Source organism: Anastrepha obliqua, chromosome 5, assembly GCF_027943255.1.
Source record: "Anastrepha obliqua isolate idAnaObli1 chromosome 5, idAnaObli1_1.0, whole genome shotgun sequence".
NCBI lineage: Eukaryota > Metazoa > Arthropoda > Insecta > Diptera > Tephritidae > Anastrepha > Anastrepha obliqua.
Window position 1 is genome coordinate 112,454,844 of NC_072896.1, and position 17,665 is coordinate 112,472,508.

A 17,665-nucleotide genomic window follows, 5' to 3' on the forward strand; every position below is an offset into this window, starting at 1 on the left:
TAGCTATTGACGTTTCCACGGCAGTCGGTTCTACGTTACCGAAACGACCCTGATTTATATCCGGCCAAGGATTGCCACTCCAGCAGCATTCCCCGTATGTAAGTATGGGGAATGTTTATGCTGCTACAAGAACAACGATAGCCATTGATGTATAGATTACGAATTTTTTTGGTTTTTTGCTTTCAGATGATTTTTCACCGCTGTATCGTGGCCGAGAGGGTGCATCAGTTTTTTATGACGACATTGCGTTAATATTAATAACAATTGTAATTTTTAATATTTTTTTATAAATAAATAATAAATAAAAATAAAAATTAAATAAATTATAATTTGTCCGATCCTCAAAAAATCATCCCTACTTATAAAAAAAAATCCTGAAAATCATTTAATTTTCACGCGTTCACAGTGGTGTTCCCCCTTAAAAATGTAATGATTAATGAATGGAGCAAAATTACCAAAGAGAGTACTTCTAAATTGGTCCATTCCACGCCACATCAACTTGCGGAGATCTTCAAGCGGAAGGGTTTTCCCACAAGTTACTAACACCTAATTATTATTTTTTTTTTTTGTTTTTGTTAAATATGCTTTACCGTATATTAACCATACTATAAGTTAACAAATAACACTTAGTATAGGATATTTTACTTGTAAGAAACATTTATAAGTTTCATAAGTTAAGAAACAGCCCTCGCAATTGCGACATAACATAAGTTGTATCAGCGCGCTATAGCTGCAATGGTCAGCGACGGTAACCGGACACTTTTGTTTTGCTGCAAGAGTTTTCGTTATCGCCAAAGATTCTGCTGAGTTGCCGACCATGACATTGTGGCGTGATGCGAGTTTTGGCTTAGCTTAAGTAAAATATTCTAGGTATTAAGAAATCAGTTGGAATACAGCGCTCTTGCGATAAGTCGCTGAAATAAATATCCACTCCGGCACTTGGCCGTTAAAATAATTTGTTTCTTTTGTCTGAGCCCGAGGCCAGCAATAAGGGGCACAGTTTGCCTCTCAACATTAAATTTAATTAATTTATATATACTTTAACCGTATATTGCAATGTACGAACACTTTTTCTGCTTCGTTGAAGTGAGTCATTTCTTTGTATATAATGTATTAATAACAAAGAAGTAGAAGCATAAAATACAGAAGATACTTTCAATATTTTCGATTTGTTTCGGAAACTGCAGCAACGGTGACTGGAGGCTGGAGAACTACATACCTCTATATTATTGACGGATTCCTTTTAAGTAAAAACTTGCAACTTCCCCTCAAAATGAAATGTCATTTTGCTCTCTCACTCTCCCCCACTTTGCAAGTTGGTTATTGTTAGAAATGAATTGCTTCATAAACATACCTATTATCGCATACCGAAGAGGAATGCCCCTACAGAATTATCATGATTTTTTTCAAATGTGTAATTGCAAATGAAACACAGAAGTTAAAGAATTTTTCGGCTGCTTTATTGAACGTTCACGTAGACGCGCATACATCGCGTGTGGAGCAAACGAATGTAACGGAAGCATTCTCTTTCTTTAGCCGGCTGCTTTCAAACGCCAAAAAACAATCAGAAATCAGTAACAAGTATTATATAGTTTATGTATAAATACTTAAAACTAAAGCCTATAAAAATTGCTTATATACTTAAATATAATTAATTAAAATTAATAGAATAATTGATTAATACGACGAGCTTAGATTAAAAATGTGGCATTATGAGGGTCATTATCGGGTATCGGGTATCGAGCACCTGCATGCTTGCGCAAAAATATATAATATACATTTTTTGTAGTTCTCTAAACGGTGCGCGGCTTTATAAGTGGCTTTTTAGTGATGATCAGCTGGATTTAACGAAGTAGTGTTCGTGCTGCTACGTTGTTGTTGTTGTAGCAGCATAATCATTTCCCATACATATATGGGGAATGCTGCTGAAGTGACAGCCCTTGGCCGGATATAATTCCGGGTCGTTCCGGTAACGTAGAACCGACTGTCGTGCGTGCTGCTACGTAGTATAGTTTGCTTATCGATGATGTTGAGTACTTTCCTTGTTGTACAGCCAAGCTTCTACAGCAGTCATTGTTTTAAGTGTATTGGCTGAAGTTGTGGATAGCAGGGTCTTTAACCATCACGCCTTCAACTTATTTTTATCATCTTTGAGTGCGCACAATTTTCGCCGCTAGTTGATTTTTGTTAACGCTCATAAAATTTCACCGATTTCAGTAGAAGAGACAAAAACATTAGAAAAATTAACATTCAAAAATATCTAGCAACAGTTTACAAAAAATCCGTTGATTAATACAAAAACATTTAGTATATAGTTTTTAGGCGAAATAAACTTTGAGGCCTACTTTAAAATCTTGCTTTTGTACTACATATTTTCTGAGGAAACAGGAATATTCTTAAAGCGCCCGTATTATAGGCATCATCACAGCATCAGCACAACAACTGTGCTGACGGACTTCAAAGATTGAACATCTAGCTAACTATCCAAGGAGATATATATGTATAAATAACAGGCTATCAGTAATACACAGAATCAAGAAATAATATTTAACTAAGCCTCGTTTCAATGATATAACTAAAAAATAATAATTTTCAGATTAAAATAAAAATTCTTTAAATGAAACCTTTCAAGGAATAGGTTTTGGAGTTGGAACAAATCACACATGTTGAACATATTCATTTCTAAAGCGGTGCACAGCAACACAACATAGTATCAAAGTCTATATACTGTTGCAGCAGTGGTTTTATCTTTATATTAGATTCTGCTCTATTGTCCATTTTTATAATTTTTTTGTCGCCTTAGCAACATTTTGTTTAGCACTTTGTTCGCTGTAAGTTTTCGCTGCTACGCCAATAAGTGTGCTTCTGATCTGTTCCTTGACCTTGTCAGCTTTTACATTTAATTTTAACCAAGTCCTGTTTTGCGCTGCGATCTTTGTCGTATGAACCGATTACTTTTAACGCATATTTTCAACTTTTTATATCCGTTGTATTTTAGCGCAAATACGTAAAATTGTTCTTACCCGAATTGTTAAATTATTTGCACTTAATTCACAGCATTTGCGATTTAGTCCAAACAACTTCCTTTAAGTATCTTTAGAAAGTTAAAAAAAAAAATCCCTTAATATTTTACACAATTTATCCACCCCATAATTTCCGTTGATTAGGTTAATCACTCCTTGTTTTAAATGTTTTTGAATGTTCATAACGCGTAAAGGATATGAAACACCTAAAGGCTCAAATTTTTACTTATGGCTGATGAAGTGAACCCAAAGAGGTGTTTTTGCACTTTAAACGCTGACTTTTTTTGCTAGTTTTTAAGTTAATGTTGTACGTTCAGATTGATGGCTTTATCGCAGAGAGCGTATGTTTGGCGGCGTCGCACTATATCGTGTTGAGATTGTTGGTCAAATGTACTGCCCAGAGTAGATCCGTTCGCACACTTACAAACTTAAACATATAATTATGGAATTTGTCAACACACAAACATGCCCTCTACGCACAAGCAGTCACACTATTTACGGATATCTTTCACATCCTATTTTAGGATTTTACAGCTTTTCAATTAAATAGTGATCGTTGCCGCTACTTTACAATCAATCTGGTCACCCTTGGCGCCAATCATTGGCAGGCTGAAGGCAGTTAACCACTCTTTACACTTCTCTTGGTTTTCAAAAGCCAGTAGATTTGTAACGTATTCAATGCTAATTGCAGGTCGATAACTGAAATAAATATTACGTTGTCAAAATTAAGTCAATTAAATTCGATATTATTTAATTTTTCAGAAATGTGTACGTACGCTTTGATGATAGTGCGTAATGCGTTCTTGCGCTCTCTTTCGATAAACCAATCAATCAAATGTCCCGCCATCAGTGGTGCCGCCTTATAGAGTTGGAATAACTTACAGTAATTACCCTGTGCCCATGCTGAACGGAAAGCGAGCGCATACGCAATAGCTGGATCTTCACGCTGGGCTTGTTTTATTGACCGCAAAACAGTCGTTGTGTCTAATGATGCATAATTATAAACAATGTTTCGTACTAAATTTACTTGTTAATCTTACCCAAGGTATTCTTTGTGAAGATATAGTAAAGTATACGATATGCTGTAAATTCCAGGGTGTTTGCACTCGCCCCAACTTCCGTGTAAAGCATCTTTAGTTGTGTCTGACATTGATTGAACTCTTCATGATCTCCCTTTTCCATAGCAATGCGAGCGTGCGTTTCATAGACCTCTATGGTAAATTTATCCCGAATACCTTGGACCTATGGAATTAAAAAAAATATATCAAAACGAATTAGACATGTTACTTTCAGCGGCAATCTTACCGTCAAGTCCTGACGTATAGACTTGAGCTGATCACAAGCATAATGGTAATCCTGGTTGTCCCTCCACTTTTGCTTAACATTTTGTAACGAATGCGTTAACACCTCAATGGGCCGCACTTCCGATGGCAATGGCGCTTTGGTCAAGCGGAGGAAAGACTTTTCCAAATCCCTACATGTGCCTACAATATGCAAATCGAACAAATCTAACCCTGTATCAAAAACGCCCGTAGTTTCCACATCTACATACAAACGCCCGCCCGAACTACTACCGAATTTTTTTTGTTTCGATTGTTTCGCATGCCCGAAAGGAGAACTTGCTACTGCGACGACCGATTTTTTAGTTGATCCCTGCGAAAAACGCGCTGCACGTTGTTGCAAACGTGCTGTATCGTCATCTACCGCACCGCCAATTGAAGATGAATAAAAGGGCGCTTTAGATTTTGAATTTGTGGAACCGTTAACGCTCTTCACGTGTTTGCCTTTCTTAGAACTATTAACCTTTTGTTGTTTCTTACCGGACGAGTTAAATGGTATAAAATTTTCCGGCGACCGATTTTCCGACGAATCCGAACTAGAATTACGACGTATCTTGCGACGCGGACTCAATGACGGGCTACGCGACCGCGAGTGCGAGCGTGATCGTGTGCTGCGTTTATGGTATTTATTTGATTGTGGTGAACTGAAAATAAGGTTGAATGATTAATGTACGGAAAAAGTAAATAGGTCGATTGGGCTTACCGCGAACGGCTTCTAGACTCTTTAGATGCCTTTTGGGTGTTTCCGAACGAATTTCGTTGACCTAACCGCGCGTTCAAACTACGCGACAAACCCTTAATATTATTTTGTGGCGTATTTTGGTGGTTAATTTGATTTTGTTGCTGCTTGTATTTCTGCGCGCCGTTATTTTGTTGTTGAGATTGATGCTGTTTTTGTTGCTGATTATATAACTGCATTTGTATATTGTTTCGCTCGCTATGTACACTCGGTATAGGCTCATTGTCCCAATCGCGAGTCCAAAGTTCATTGCGATTGGCAGCTGCCATAATCTTTCCTTTCAAGCAAATGTCAATTTGATCCTTATCCAAATCAGTAGCACATTTAGCATAACAACGCGCCACATAATTATTCAATGACTCTGGCCAAGCATCATTTGGATTATTAAACATATTGGTTTTTTTAGGTGACTCTACAGAAGTTGTTTGATTTGAAACGTTATTAACCATCTGCTTTTGCTTGTTCTGCGTATCTGCTACACCTACACCGTTCAAACTACCAAATGGTACAATCGGTGGTGGTGGTTTTGATAAATCGGCAGTTATCGGAGGCACAATCGTAGGTGGAGGCAAGGATGTGTTAATAAAACTACCATTTAATTGTTGGCTTGTATTTAAATTTTCAAAGTGTGCATCAAAAGCAGCCTGCTGCTGTTGTTGTAGTGGGCTCTGTTTCTTATTACGCTTACGTTTCTTTTTACCACTATTGTTTGCATTATTCGTACCCATGCCATTAATTCCGTTGCTATTTACATTATTTTGAAAAATGGGTGTATTTATGGCAGAAGATGAATTTTGTAGTGGATTTGGAGCATTTGCTAAACGCTTCTGCTGGTTTAAGTTAAACCTTATGCCACCAAAACCTTTTTGATTACCTTGCATTTGATTGTTGTTACCACCAGGTGACATTGGTGGAGGTGGTGGTGGTCCGGATGGTAATGGTGGCAAATTTTTATCAGTTGGTGGTATAACAGAGTTGCTAAATCCGGGTGGAGCATTGTTTTGATGCTGTTGTTGTTGTAAGCCATAACGCATATAGTATTGATAGTATTGGCTATACTGCTGTTGGTACTGTTGATTAGCATACCAAGGATTGGAGTACCATTGTTGAGCGGCGGAGGAGGAGGCGGCACTAGGGCCATTATGCTGTTGCTGCTGCATTTCTTGCAGTTGTGGTATGAGGGGCGCAGCTAAGGCGTCAGACATATTTCGGACGCAAAAATAAGGGTATTCTTTCAGAGGGTCCGCAATGCAGGAACTCTCACAATTGCCCCTGTCGTTAAAGAATCCCCTCCTTAAGCTCTCTATGTTTTACAAAACTTACCTTTCGTAGAAAAACCGGATCAGAATATTATTTTTATCTGAAATTTATGAAAATGACAACCATATATTTCACCCATACAAAAAGCACACATATGCAAGTAAAAAATTTCTAATGTCCGCCATTTTGTGCATACCCGAATGTAGGCGCAACCCCAAGTAAGGCTTTTTTGTCAAATGACTTCTAGCACCAAACCTAGACTCTTCCACGGAAAAAATATAACAATCTAAATTGTCCTTATATATTTAAAACAATTTTCTGCTTAAAGACATATTATACATATTAATAAACTATTTTTCACTTGATAACCAAAATCAGTTGCCTTTATTCTCAAAAGAATGACGAAACGTTGTCACTGAACTGTAATTATGAGCCGAAGTTCCCTCGTGCATTAAGTTGGCTGCAGTGAAATATTGAAAGATATGAGTTGCCACTGAAAACAAAATATAAGGCGATGTCAGACGTTCAATATATATTGTGATATTTAAATCGCGATTCATATTGATGGCTTTTAAAATATTGATGAAACGGGAGTGTGTGCTACAAGCTCAATATTTATTGACAGTATTTACAAGTTGTATAGAAGATTGTGATACTGTGAGTAAACTATTAGTACCGATTCGACCGGCCCTAAAGTAGATATTCGATTTCAATATTTTCCGCGATTATTTTGGTCGTAAAATATACAAAACTAAATTAGATCCTTATTATTTGCTGCGATCAATATTGAAGTCCTACAAGCTCTTAGGATTCTAGGTATGTACGTTCAATAAAAAATATTTTTTTGTTGTTGTAGCAGCATAAACATTCTCCATACATATACGGGGAAAGCGGCTGAAGTGACAATCCTTGGCCGCATATATATCCAGGTCGTTCCGGTTACATAGAACCGACTGTCGTGGAAACGAACGAAAAAAATATTTAGTGTTTTATGAGGGCTAACGGGCGGGCTAAATGGCTTAAGCGCCTCCGCAAAATTCAGAGTTTTTGGTTGGCCAACTATTTCATCAGATTGAGCCAAGGCGAATTTATTACAGGTGACAGCAAGCACATATAAGTAAAACCCTACATGTATTTGTTGTTGCGTTTGGTCCAACCATCACGTCAAAATCAGTAATCAAATGTAAACATACCAATGCATACAAACAAAGCATATCATTTTGACGTAAGCCATACCTACGGCGAAAAATTCAGCTGGGTGAATGCTGTCACCTTAATAAATCCACCTTGGATTGAGCAGTATGTGGGTTGGTGCGACTGCAAACTAAATCGTCGGAGGGTTGCTTTCGCTTTTGAAAGGCGAAGAAGAATTAAAAAGAAATGAAAAATTATTGGATGCATTTTTTTATTGTTTAATTTAGTTCACACGTCTTGAAATTACAATATTAACAAGCCATTCATCAAATATTTACAGCCAAGTAATGTTACTTCCATTCTTTTGTTTTGACGTCAACCGGTTGTCGAAATCGAGAAAAATAAATTAGTGCCTTCGGAAGACACCATCTTTAATATTATGTACACCGTGGATATGAAGACGAATTAAATACTGAAGATGGTGTTCTCCCAACAGTTACTTTTTTTCGCGATTTTAATAAGTATAACGTGTGACGTCAGGCACCTTAATAATACAAAACATAGAAACAAAAGGAGGAGAAATTACATGTTTGTGAAAATTCAGTGAATGGCTTGGTAATATTGTGAGATTTATACTAAACAGACTAATAAAACGAAAATTGCACCTTTAATAGATTCGCCTTGGTAGAAACCATCTGGTCCATGGCGAATCTAATCCAACATTTACATGCATTTCATTATTTAAAAAAAAAACAAAGTAGCAACAAAGAAGCAGACCACTTTGACAACACACTATCGCAAAACATCTGCTCAAGTGGTATCTAGAATGAATTCGCCTTGTAGTTGACCATAGTTTTCAAATTAAAACAAGGCCAATCTGTATTCCTAATAGGCCGCAATTCGGCACTTTTTGAAGGCTGAGCCTCCTTATAGGTACGTCGGGAGGTATCTGCAGAACTTGATTGACGAGATCCAGGAGTATACTCGGCAACCGCTGAATCTCCCAGTATACAGACAGCCTATAAAACATTGAAACAGCATGTTAGATGAGATTGACAACGACGACCGATGACTTTATTGCGTTTAACAGAACTTTGTAAAACGTTACGACGACAACAACAGTCATCCGTCAATGTATGAAATCCGCTCCAAAATGGCAATGTGAAAACTATCAAGGTGAGAATACAATGCTGAAATTATATGATTTAAAACAATGTATTCATTCGGTAACATTAACCGTGACCCGGTTCCAAGTCTTTAATTTGTGCGATTATATATTATTATTAAATTTATTTTTTTATTATTATTATTTATAAATATTGAAATAAAATTGTAATACATTTAAATTCTTTATGCAAATGGAAAACGTGCATTATTCTAAGGCCGTTTCCTGCTTTAATTTCTCTGCTATATATGCGTTCCGTTTAGCCATATTCTCCTTGACCCAAGGGTGTTTCATTACTTCCACCAACGTTATACGACCATTATTCGATTTGCGAAGCAACTGCATGTTTGTTAAACATTAAAAAAATATACGAATTGATCATAAAAATTAAATAAATACCTTAGAAATAACATCCTTAGCTCCAGCACTCAAGTGGGGTGGATAATGCACTTCCAGACGCCTAATTTTTTCGTAAGTCTTCTCATTGTCAACTGACTCAAAGGGCGCACAACCCACTAAAAACTCATAGCATAAAATACCTAAGCACCATTGATCGACAGAATGATCATATATATGACCATCTACCATTTCTGGTGGCAAATAATCCAGTGTGCCGCATAGAGTTTTACGTCTAATGATAATAAAATTATTTAGTTATAAATTTAGCAATGGATGTCACAGCAGAAAAACTCACTTGTTGGATAGGGTGTGTGCTGACCAACCAAAATCAGCTAATTTAACATCATCGGAGGATGTCAGTAGTATATTTTCTGGTTTCAAATCGCGATGTATAACATTATTCAAATGACAATATTCAAGCGCATCGGCCACTTGGTAGGTATATTTTGCAGCGCGTGTCTCCTCAAACCGACGATGTGGTGAATTCCGCAAATGCTTATACAATTCCCCTTCTGAAGCAATTTCCAGTGCAAGATAAATGCGACTCTCATCATGAAACCAAGTGAGCAATCGCAAAATATTTGGATGTCTACATGTGAAATCAAAATTTATTAGTATGTATATAGAAATTCTTATTTAATTGCATTTCTATTTACTCACTTGAGACGCGTTTGTATTTCAATCTCCCTCAAAACTTGCCGCTGTACATTACCCTTTTCTAGTTCAGCTTTAAACATTATCTTCATGGCAACTATAAAATTGGAGGTGCGTTCGCGCGCTAAGTACACGCGTCCGAATTTACCTCGCCCTAGGGGAGCACCCATCTCAAAATCTCGTGTACTCCATTCGTAACTGTTTAATGAAGATTTCGTTTGAACTATTTCACAAGCTGCTTTCATTTACTATTCACTTACGGGTGTCCATAAGCAGGGTGCTGCATCATTTTGAGCGACATTGCTTGTATATGTTGCTGGTATTCTTCAGGCACTTCTTTTATCATTTTAACTAAGTCAGTTCGGTTTGGTGGTTTCTTTTGCAATTTATTCATTTTACAGTTTTACTTTATTATTTCACGTAGGCTATAATTACAACTGGGCAAAAAATAAGTACTTTTCGCGCTTTTCTGTTTCAAGCAGTTAGAAGATTTTCAAATTAATGCTAATGTCAAAATATGGTTTGCAAAAGTGCTGCCAAGTTTGATATTCTATTCAACAAAAGCAGGGTTGCAATAGGCGATGAATTTTCAATGTGTCAAAGTTCGGCCTAATCTATACTTACGTGTTTACTGCTTATGTTTCAATTCCGAAATTTAACAATATACCGAAATTAGTCCATTAAAAAAAACCAAATATGTTATTAAAATGATAAAAAAAGTGCATGTGTTTTTATAAATATACTGAGACATACTCTATAATTTTTTCAAAAAATGAAGATTCGCGAAAAACTTAAAAAAAAATATATGTAACAATATTTCTTAAAACGCTTTTTGTTAATTTTATTTTCTTATAACAGCGCAATATATTCCCCGTAAATTTTAGTTAAGTGCAAACATATATCCAGGTCGCTTCGATAACGTACAGCCCACTGTCATGGAAGAACCGACTGTCGAAAGACCAATATTTCCGAAGCGTTTGTGTCAATTTAACGCAGAATATCTTTCTCGGACTAATGAAAATATTAACTTTTTCATAAACCAACAACACAACCATACTTCACTCTATGTATGCACAAGCTGCAAAAATCACATATGTAAAATCAGATATGTAAACAACCAAGGAAATGTACGCCAAAGACGTCACGTACTTTTTTTTCTCCTAAATTCAATTACAAAAGCACGGCCTTCTGATGTACTCTGGTATAATTCATTCATGAATATTTCTTCTACATAATAATAAAGAGGTCTTATCAACGCGCATTCAAAAAAAGTGATATCAATAGACCAGCTGATGTTTTTATTTTTCTTACGATTTGGTGATTTGGGTGTCAAATTTATCAATTTTGTTGTTGTTGCTCCGGTTGTTTGCTTAGACTACCGATTGAAATTTTTGACATTGAAGCACACTGAACAGGTAGTAACAGTAAAGCAGCTGATTTTAATATTTTGTTGCGATTTGGCCTCCAAGTAGCCAAATATTGTTTAGATTTCTCTAAACTGTAAGTTTTTGCTTATATGGAACAAATTGCGTTTTTGCTCTACCGGTACTGCTTGTTTAGTGTGGAAAAAAAGCATGCAAATTTTTTTATCACCCACAGACGTCTTGACTCAAGCTAAGGTAACTAGGCTGCAGCAGCTAATCAGTTTTTTTTTCTTGATATGAATGTCAAAGTTTCCTACTTATTCGTTGTTTCCTTATTTGTTTTATCGTACATTCCAAAATAAAAGCAAAATCAAAATATTTTACGCTGTAGAGTTGGCAGTTCAGCCCCGCATATTTCACTAGTTCTCATATTGATATCAACAATAATTATGCAAAGAGAAAGTGTAGTTTCTTCTAGATATAAATTTTAACCCGTTATCGCATGCGCTATCCGACAGACTAGACATACGTTGCTAAATCAATTATCCTCATCGTTCTACACATTTTTGAATACACCTGAACCCATCTTAATTTCGTTAGGTTATGTGACCAGCGCTTTAATATCCCAGTGCCTACATGTAACGGTACTACATAATCCTTTGTCATATTACTACCAACAATTGATTCTACGTTACCAGAACGCTGCCGACTTAAAGCCGGCCAAGGATTGTCACTTCAGCAGCATTCCCCAAAAATTTACGTGAATATTTTATGCTGTTGCAAAAAAAAAAAAAAAAAAAAAAAAAAATTGCAGACTGGGAATAAACAAAGCCAAACTGCTGCATATCTATACTCCACTTAGTTAAATTATATTTAAATTAAATTTACATATGCAATGAAAATGTTTTGAATTTTTTAAATGCACAAAAATTGCATAGCAATGAACTTTATTGCGGGGACCATGTTTGTTAGTAGACAACTGAAAATTAATTAGTGTTCAAATGATATCTTTTAGGAGCAAGTAGCTGTGCACGACTTAGTTTTAAAGTACTGGAAATGCAAATGGTTTATCGATATGCGATACGTGTGTGAAAATTATTCCTTCAACACAAATCTTTTTACTTAGATTAACAGTTCTAACTTGGTTTTTACTGGCCATGAAATAATTCATTTTTGTCTCTTTTATTTCTTGTTGATGGGGTTTAGTTATAATTTAATTGGTATCTTTTTAATAAGACGATGCTCTGACTTATTTACTACTCTTGAAGTTGTTATAACATATTTACTTAAGCTTCCAACTCCAAAGCAACACCAATCTTGTGGCCGCCGGCATTGAAGTTCTTGCCATCGATCAAGGCAGATAGACTGACTGTGATACCGTCACGTACACGCTGTTGATAGCCCAAACCAACTTGGCTAGCGTTGTTCACCTTCGCGCGAACACTGATGTCATCATCGATTAGGTATTTGCCACCAAGGGCGAACGAGGTGTTGTTACCACCAGACGTCCATGACAATTGGACGGCAACATCGAGTTTGGGAGTGCATTTCTGGAAAATTGAGCCAGTAAACTCTTGACCATCGTTGCTGTAAGCAAATCAAGATACAAAATAAATAAATAAACACATTTTTCAGGCATAGCCATTTTTGTTACTTACACAGCTGTGTGGAGCACAAAGTCCTTGGCAGCATAGCCCAAGGCAAAGTTATTGGTTTTCAAAGAGTTGTTTTGGGTATCGAAAGCGGTCTTGTAACCGGCTAACCAACCCTCATAACCCAAAACAGCTGAAGCGTTGATAAGTGGACCATTCAGATCAACATTAACGTCTGAATCGACCTTGACATTTTCATGGCCGTAGGCAGCCTTGAACTTGCCGGTTTTGTTGCTGCAAAATTAAGAAGAACACAGATTATGAATTTGGAATAGATAAGCAATATATGTTTATACATTCACTAAATTAGCTATACATTGTACTCACCCAGATTGGGGAGCGAAAGTGGCTTCGAATGCCAATTTCAAGCCTTCCAGCAGCTTGTCTTGGACAGACACTTCAGAGTACAAAGTGTTGTCTGTGTTCCACTTCTCGGTAAAGCTCAAGCCATAATCCTTAACTTTGTATTTAGTCTCCAAAGAACCAAAGACTTTGCCAGACTCCTGGTTGGAATGCCCGGCTGTGTTGAATTCAATACCAGAGGGGGTCTTGGTCTTGCAATCCAACTTCCAGAGGCCAAAGTGGTATCCTTTGCTGAAGATATCGCGGGCTTGTTTGCCAAGGTCTGGGTATGATGGAGGAGCCATCTATATATGAAAACGGATACAAATACACAACAAATACAGATATAAGACGATCACTTATATTTTTTATAAAATATTTGTATTATAAAATATATATACATATGGTTTTTAATTTAATTTTGTGTGTTGAGAAAATTCATTTGTCAAATTTTCATCGATTTAATGGAAAACGACAGAAATTGAAGCGAGTCATACCGACAAAGTAAATAGTTTGAAAAGGTAGACAGAAAACTCAAAAAAGGAAAGAAACTATTCAGATTTATATCCGTTCAACAACTGCGACTTCTACTCCTATTCTGCGACTTCGTTCTCCAAAACTGTATGGTGTTGCAACAACAACTCGAATTTGCCGGCCTAGCATCAACAAAAATTGGTACCATTACATTACGTCTAGTATATTAAGATAATTTTTGATATAAACTATGTGATCGCCAAGCGCAGTTTCGCACAAGATATTAGAAAGATGAGTAAAAGTCTTGAACAGCGGTTTCTCAAATTTTGTAGAAGTAGAAACTTGAGTGTAACCAATTCATCCCATGACTTTCATTGTAGCCACACGCAGCGAAGAGAATACAGACAGAATACATGAAGTAAAGCACGAAGTTCATTGAACGCGTCGATGCCATCTAACACATTTTGGTATATATGTGCACATGTATATCTCTTTTTAAAAATACGAATGCTGTTACAGTAAAACCGGCAAAAGTATCTGTACACAAATTGATCATTAAATGTTTCAACTGCTACGGCATACCGCTGCATACCAAATTCCATCGAAACCAACGAAGGAACGCTCTCTGAGCGCGCCAAATCGTTAAACGAAAACTCAGCCTCTCAGGTGCATTAGCATAAGAATCATAACTCATATTGGCATAAATAAATAATATATAACAAACTGATAATAAAAAAGCAAAATGTAGACAATATTTTTGTAAACTGGATGGCATCAGAAAAGCTTGCTTATACAATTTTTGATGAGTTTAAAAAATGTTTTATAGTACATATTTAGTTATAAAACTTAATATGTAATCCTTAAATAAAATTGTATTTAACACATAAGTTTTTATCCCGATATTATCTGAATCCTCACTATCACGTGTCACGCAGTTGTAGATAACCCACGAAATCGGTTGTCAGCGGTTAAATCAGCTGCTATGCAGTTGCTTTTCGCCAGTAGCGCAGAAAAATATTAAAAATACTATTCCGCCCGGCTACTTTGCGATCCGCACACTCATTCATACACATCCATACATGCATACTTTCATGCAAGATACGTCATGTGTTAAATTAGAGCCAAAGAAATTCTACAGAGCGTAAAATCATGAAAAACTAAAATTTAACAAAGAAATTCTGCTGCTAATAAAACATATGCACACATAACATCAGCGGCACTGGCAAGGCAAACATAATATTTTATTTTTTTTTTCCTGTGATGATGTAACGAATTTCTATGCTGCATGGAAACGCTGCTAGTAGCGGGGCCATCACACATATGAATGCATGTCCAAAGATATGTATGTATGTGCATATATACAAGCATGTACCTGATACCAAGCATTTTAAGACTCGTTAATTGTGCTACACACTTGCCTCAAGCCCAGCTGAGTGCATTATCCGCTTATCCCTGACCCCGTTTTTCCATAACCAACTTGGCTGGAAGTAGAAATATGCTAGTATTCGAGGCGGCACTTTCGAGCTCGGTTGAAGAATTACATCAGTAGACGAAGGTGACAAGGACAGTGACGATGCTGGCGCTGACATTAGCAGGAATGTTCAATAACTAGACACAGCAGCGATGATAATAGCGTTTGGTGTACTAGCTAACCGGTTGGTAGTTTGAAAGCATAGAGCACAGAATATTTCTTCCACGCGGTAGTGGTAAATATTTAATTTGGTATTTATGTAATTCATTCTTCAAAGCGAACAAGGGTAGTTTCTGACAACAAAGAATGTTTGAAAGTAAGCCAATAATAGGAGAATAAAGCAGAGAAGGATTTAATCAAATTATATTTAAAAAAAAAAAAAAAAGTGGAAATGGGTTTAGTGCGTAACGATTATATTTTTCAAACTAAACGTTTAACACTTAATCTAATAATTACATATCAGCCTTTAATTATTGAGATTATGGCTGGTGATATCGATTTAGATGACGTCACCGAATAAAATTAGTCAATGAACTATAATTCACCTGCGCACTTTCACTTTATCAGCTGTGCCGATTTTTTTTGTTTGTTTAATGTTCATTGATTTCTGCCCTTAGTGCCCAAGGATAAATATCAATTACTCTGCTCTATGTTCTTTCAAATATTCGTGTGATTTAGTTATATTCCATAATTTTATAACATATAACTGGTAGCAGCAAAGTGCCAAATCAGAGCAAAAATTTAACTTAATGTATCTACATATATATGCATATAATTAATAATGCGACAATGCGGATCAGACGAGAGTATGTACAGCTGCTGAACTAAACGCAAATTTTTCTCACATGATTCGCATTATTTGCGGACTGGTATCACACGTTTCGGAATTTTCTTATTTAAAGAAGCCGACATGCACTCCCATAACGACAAATTATCTTATTTGGGTAATATCCAAAATTATTGATAAAAAAAAGTGGAAAAACTGTATGAATATTTTCATAGCTTGTTACGTAACAGCGAGTGTCAGCAACTGCAGCACCCCACCTTTCAACTGTCGCTTTTAACGCTGCGTAACTATATATTAGCTAGCCGGTTAACGTTATATCAAAGCAATTATTTCAAATTTTACGAGCCCGGCGAAGTAATTGTTTATAAATGATAGTGGTATAATATAGCGCTTGCTAAAATACATATAATTCATTTAGCCACATCTAATATTCATCGCAGAGGATAGTAAATATTTTGACGAATGAACTGCACGTACACCAGCCATGGCAAGCACGATGCGCAAAACCTTCTTTTGAAATTACTCTTCAATCTTCCCTCCAATCAACGAAAGAAATAGGAGAGCAACCAAATTAAATGTTGCCCCCCATTTTCTCCGTCCCACTTACAAATCGCACAGATCACAGGTAGGAAAACACACGCACCCGCACCCTTTTGTAGGTTATGAAACACTTTTCGTTTGAACATGACTTTTCACTGCTATGGTTTTGTGCAAATACTACAAGATATTTCACTATTTATGCACTATCCATTAATCTTATTTAAAAGCTTTATTCCAAGCAAATTTTCTACTTACTTTTATAGATTGATTAGCAGCGAGATGCAGGAACACAACGACCACCAAGAACACCAAAAATTTTGTGAGTACAATCGGCAAGATGAACCAATTGTAAATTCAAGAGGTATTCATTCACCATTGCCAGTGCAGCCCATTTATTGAAGAAAAGTGTTGTGGCCTTTGTAAATTGTCCCTTGAGTTGAGTGGTTTGCGACTTTGCTGTCAATTTAGAAAGTCATGGCGGTTCGTACATATATAACCGGTGGTATATATTATATATCCACCCAGTTGATTGGTACATCTTTTTCGATATTTCGTGTTTTATTTTCCCCCGAATGTCGTGAAGCGCTTCTTCTGCTTGTACACTGTTAAGAAATCTGTAGTAATGTTACTACTTACTCAATTATACAAGACTGTGTTTATATTCTCGAGAAGGTGTACCTCTGTACCGTTAAGTTGCTTCACGTGTGCTTTATTCAACACTTTTTCTCATATATGTTATTGTAAGAAGATGGAGAGCCTAGAATTTGATCTTAAAAAAAATTTAAGCGTGTAAAAGTAAACAGAAAACATTTTTATTCATTATTTTCTTTTTTGTTTCTAAGATTTATATTAACCTAACCTAACATTTTTAACTCTTGTTGCCTATAGTTGCCTATTTTAACACAATTCTCTCATATCTCTCTCGTAGCCCCTCCAAAATATCGTTAACCTGTATCTCTTTAAGTTAATGGTATTTTTTTCGCAGAATCAGTCTATTTCTGATGCGAAAGTCCTTATGATGGGAAATTTAAGGTAGGAAAAGTAAAAGTAGTTAAGGATATTAAAAAGGAAAAGTTAGGCTCGAAAACAATCACTTTTCATGCCGATATTTGGGACTGCAATCGAAGGAACTCTGAGTGTATTTCAGCCGCCGTAGCCGAATTGTTTGAGCACGACTATCGCTTGGTAGGGTCCAGGTTCCAAACCCGTTTTAGGCATGAAACCCCAAATGATAATAGAAGATGTTTTTTTTCTAATAGCCGAATAGCAAATCCGAACAAAGGCGGCATAAACTGTAACGGCCTCCATTTGTGGGGCAACG

At 36.4% G+C, this 17,665-nt stretch overlaps 3 protein-coding genes across 3 annotated transcripts; all 3 read right to left on the reverse strand.

Annotated features, from left to right (window-relative positions):
• Positions 1-1,438: 1,438 nt before the first annotated feature.
• LOC129247103 (leukocyte receptor cluster member 8 homolog) lies at positions 1,439-6,788 on the reverse strand. The gene is made up of 6 exons (XM_054886029.1): positions 6,559-6,788; positions 5,067-6,462; positions 4,329-5,007; positions 4,064-4,265; positions 3,800-4,007; positions 1,439-3,722 (listed from the first exon to the last, which is right to left on the reverse strand). Exons 2-6 carry the CDS (start codon positions 6,305-6,307, stop codon positions 3,566-3,568), a joined length of 2,487 nt encoding a protein of 828 aa, XP_054742004.1. The 5' UTR covers positions 6,308-6,462; positions 6,559-6,788; the 3' UTR covers positions 1,439-3,565.
• Positions 6,789-8,718: 1,930 nt separating this feature from the next.
• LOC129246985 (aurora kinase B) lies at positions 8,719-10,198 on the reverse strand. The gene is made up of 5 exons (XM_054885781.1): positions 9,975-10,198; positions 9,721-9,912; positions 9,356-9,649; positions 9,061-9,292; positions 8,719-9,000 (listed from the first exon to the last, which is right to left on the reverse strand). The coding sequence occupies exons 1-5, from the start codon at positions 10,106-10,108 to the stop codon at positions 8,869-8,871; spliced, it is 984 nt and encodes a 327-aa protein (XP_054741756.1). The 5' UTR covers positions 10,109-10,198; the 3' UTR covers positions 8,719-8,868.
• Positions 10,199-12,219: 2,021 nt separating this feature from the next.
• On the reverse strand, positions 12,220-16,727 carry LOC129246986 (voltage-dependent anion-selective channel). Its single transcript, XM_054885782.1, has 4 exons — positions 16,600-16,727; positions 13,058-13,377; positions 12,737-12,964; positions 12,220-12,665 (listed from the first exon to the last, which is right to left on the reverse strand). Exons 2-4 carry the CDS (start codon positions 13,375-13,377, stop codon positions 12,365-12,367), a joined length of 849 nt encoding a protein of 282 aa, XP_054741757.1. The 5' UTR covers positions 16,600-16,727; the 3' UTR covers positions 12,220-12,364.
• Between the last annotated feature and the right edge of the window lie 938 nt (positions 16,728-17,665).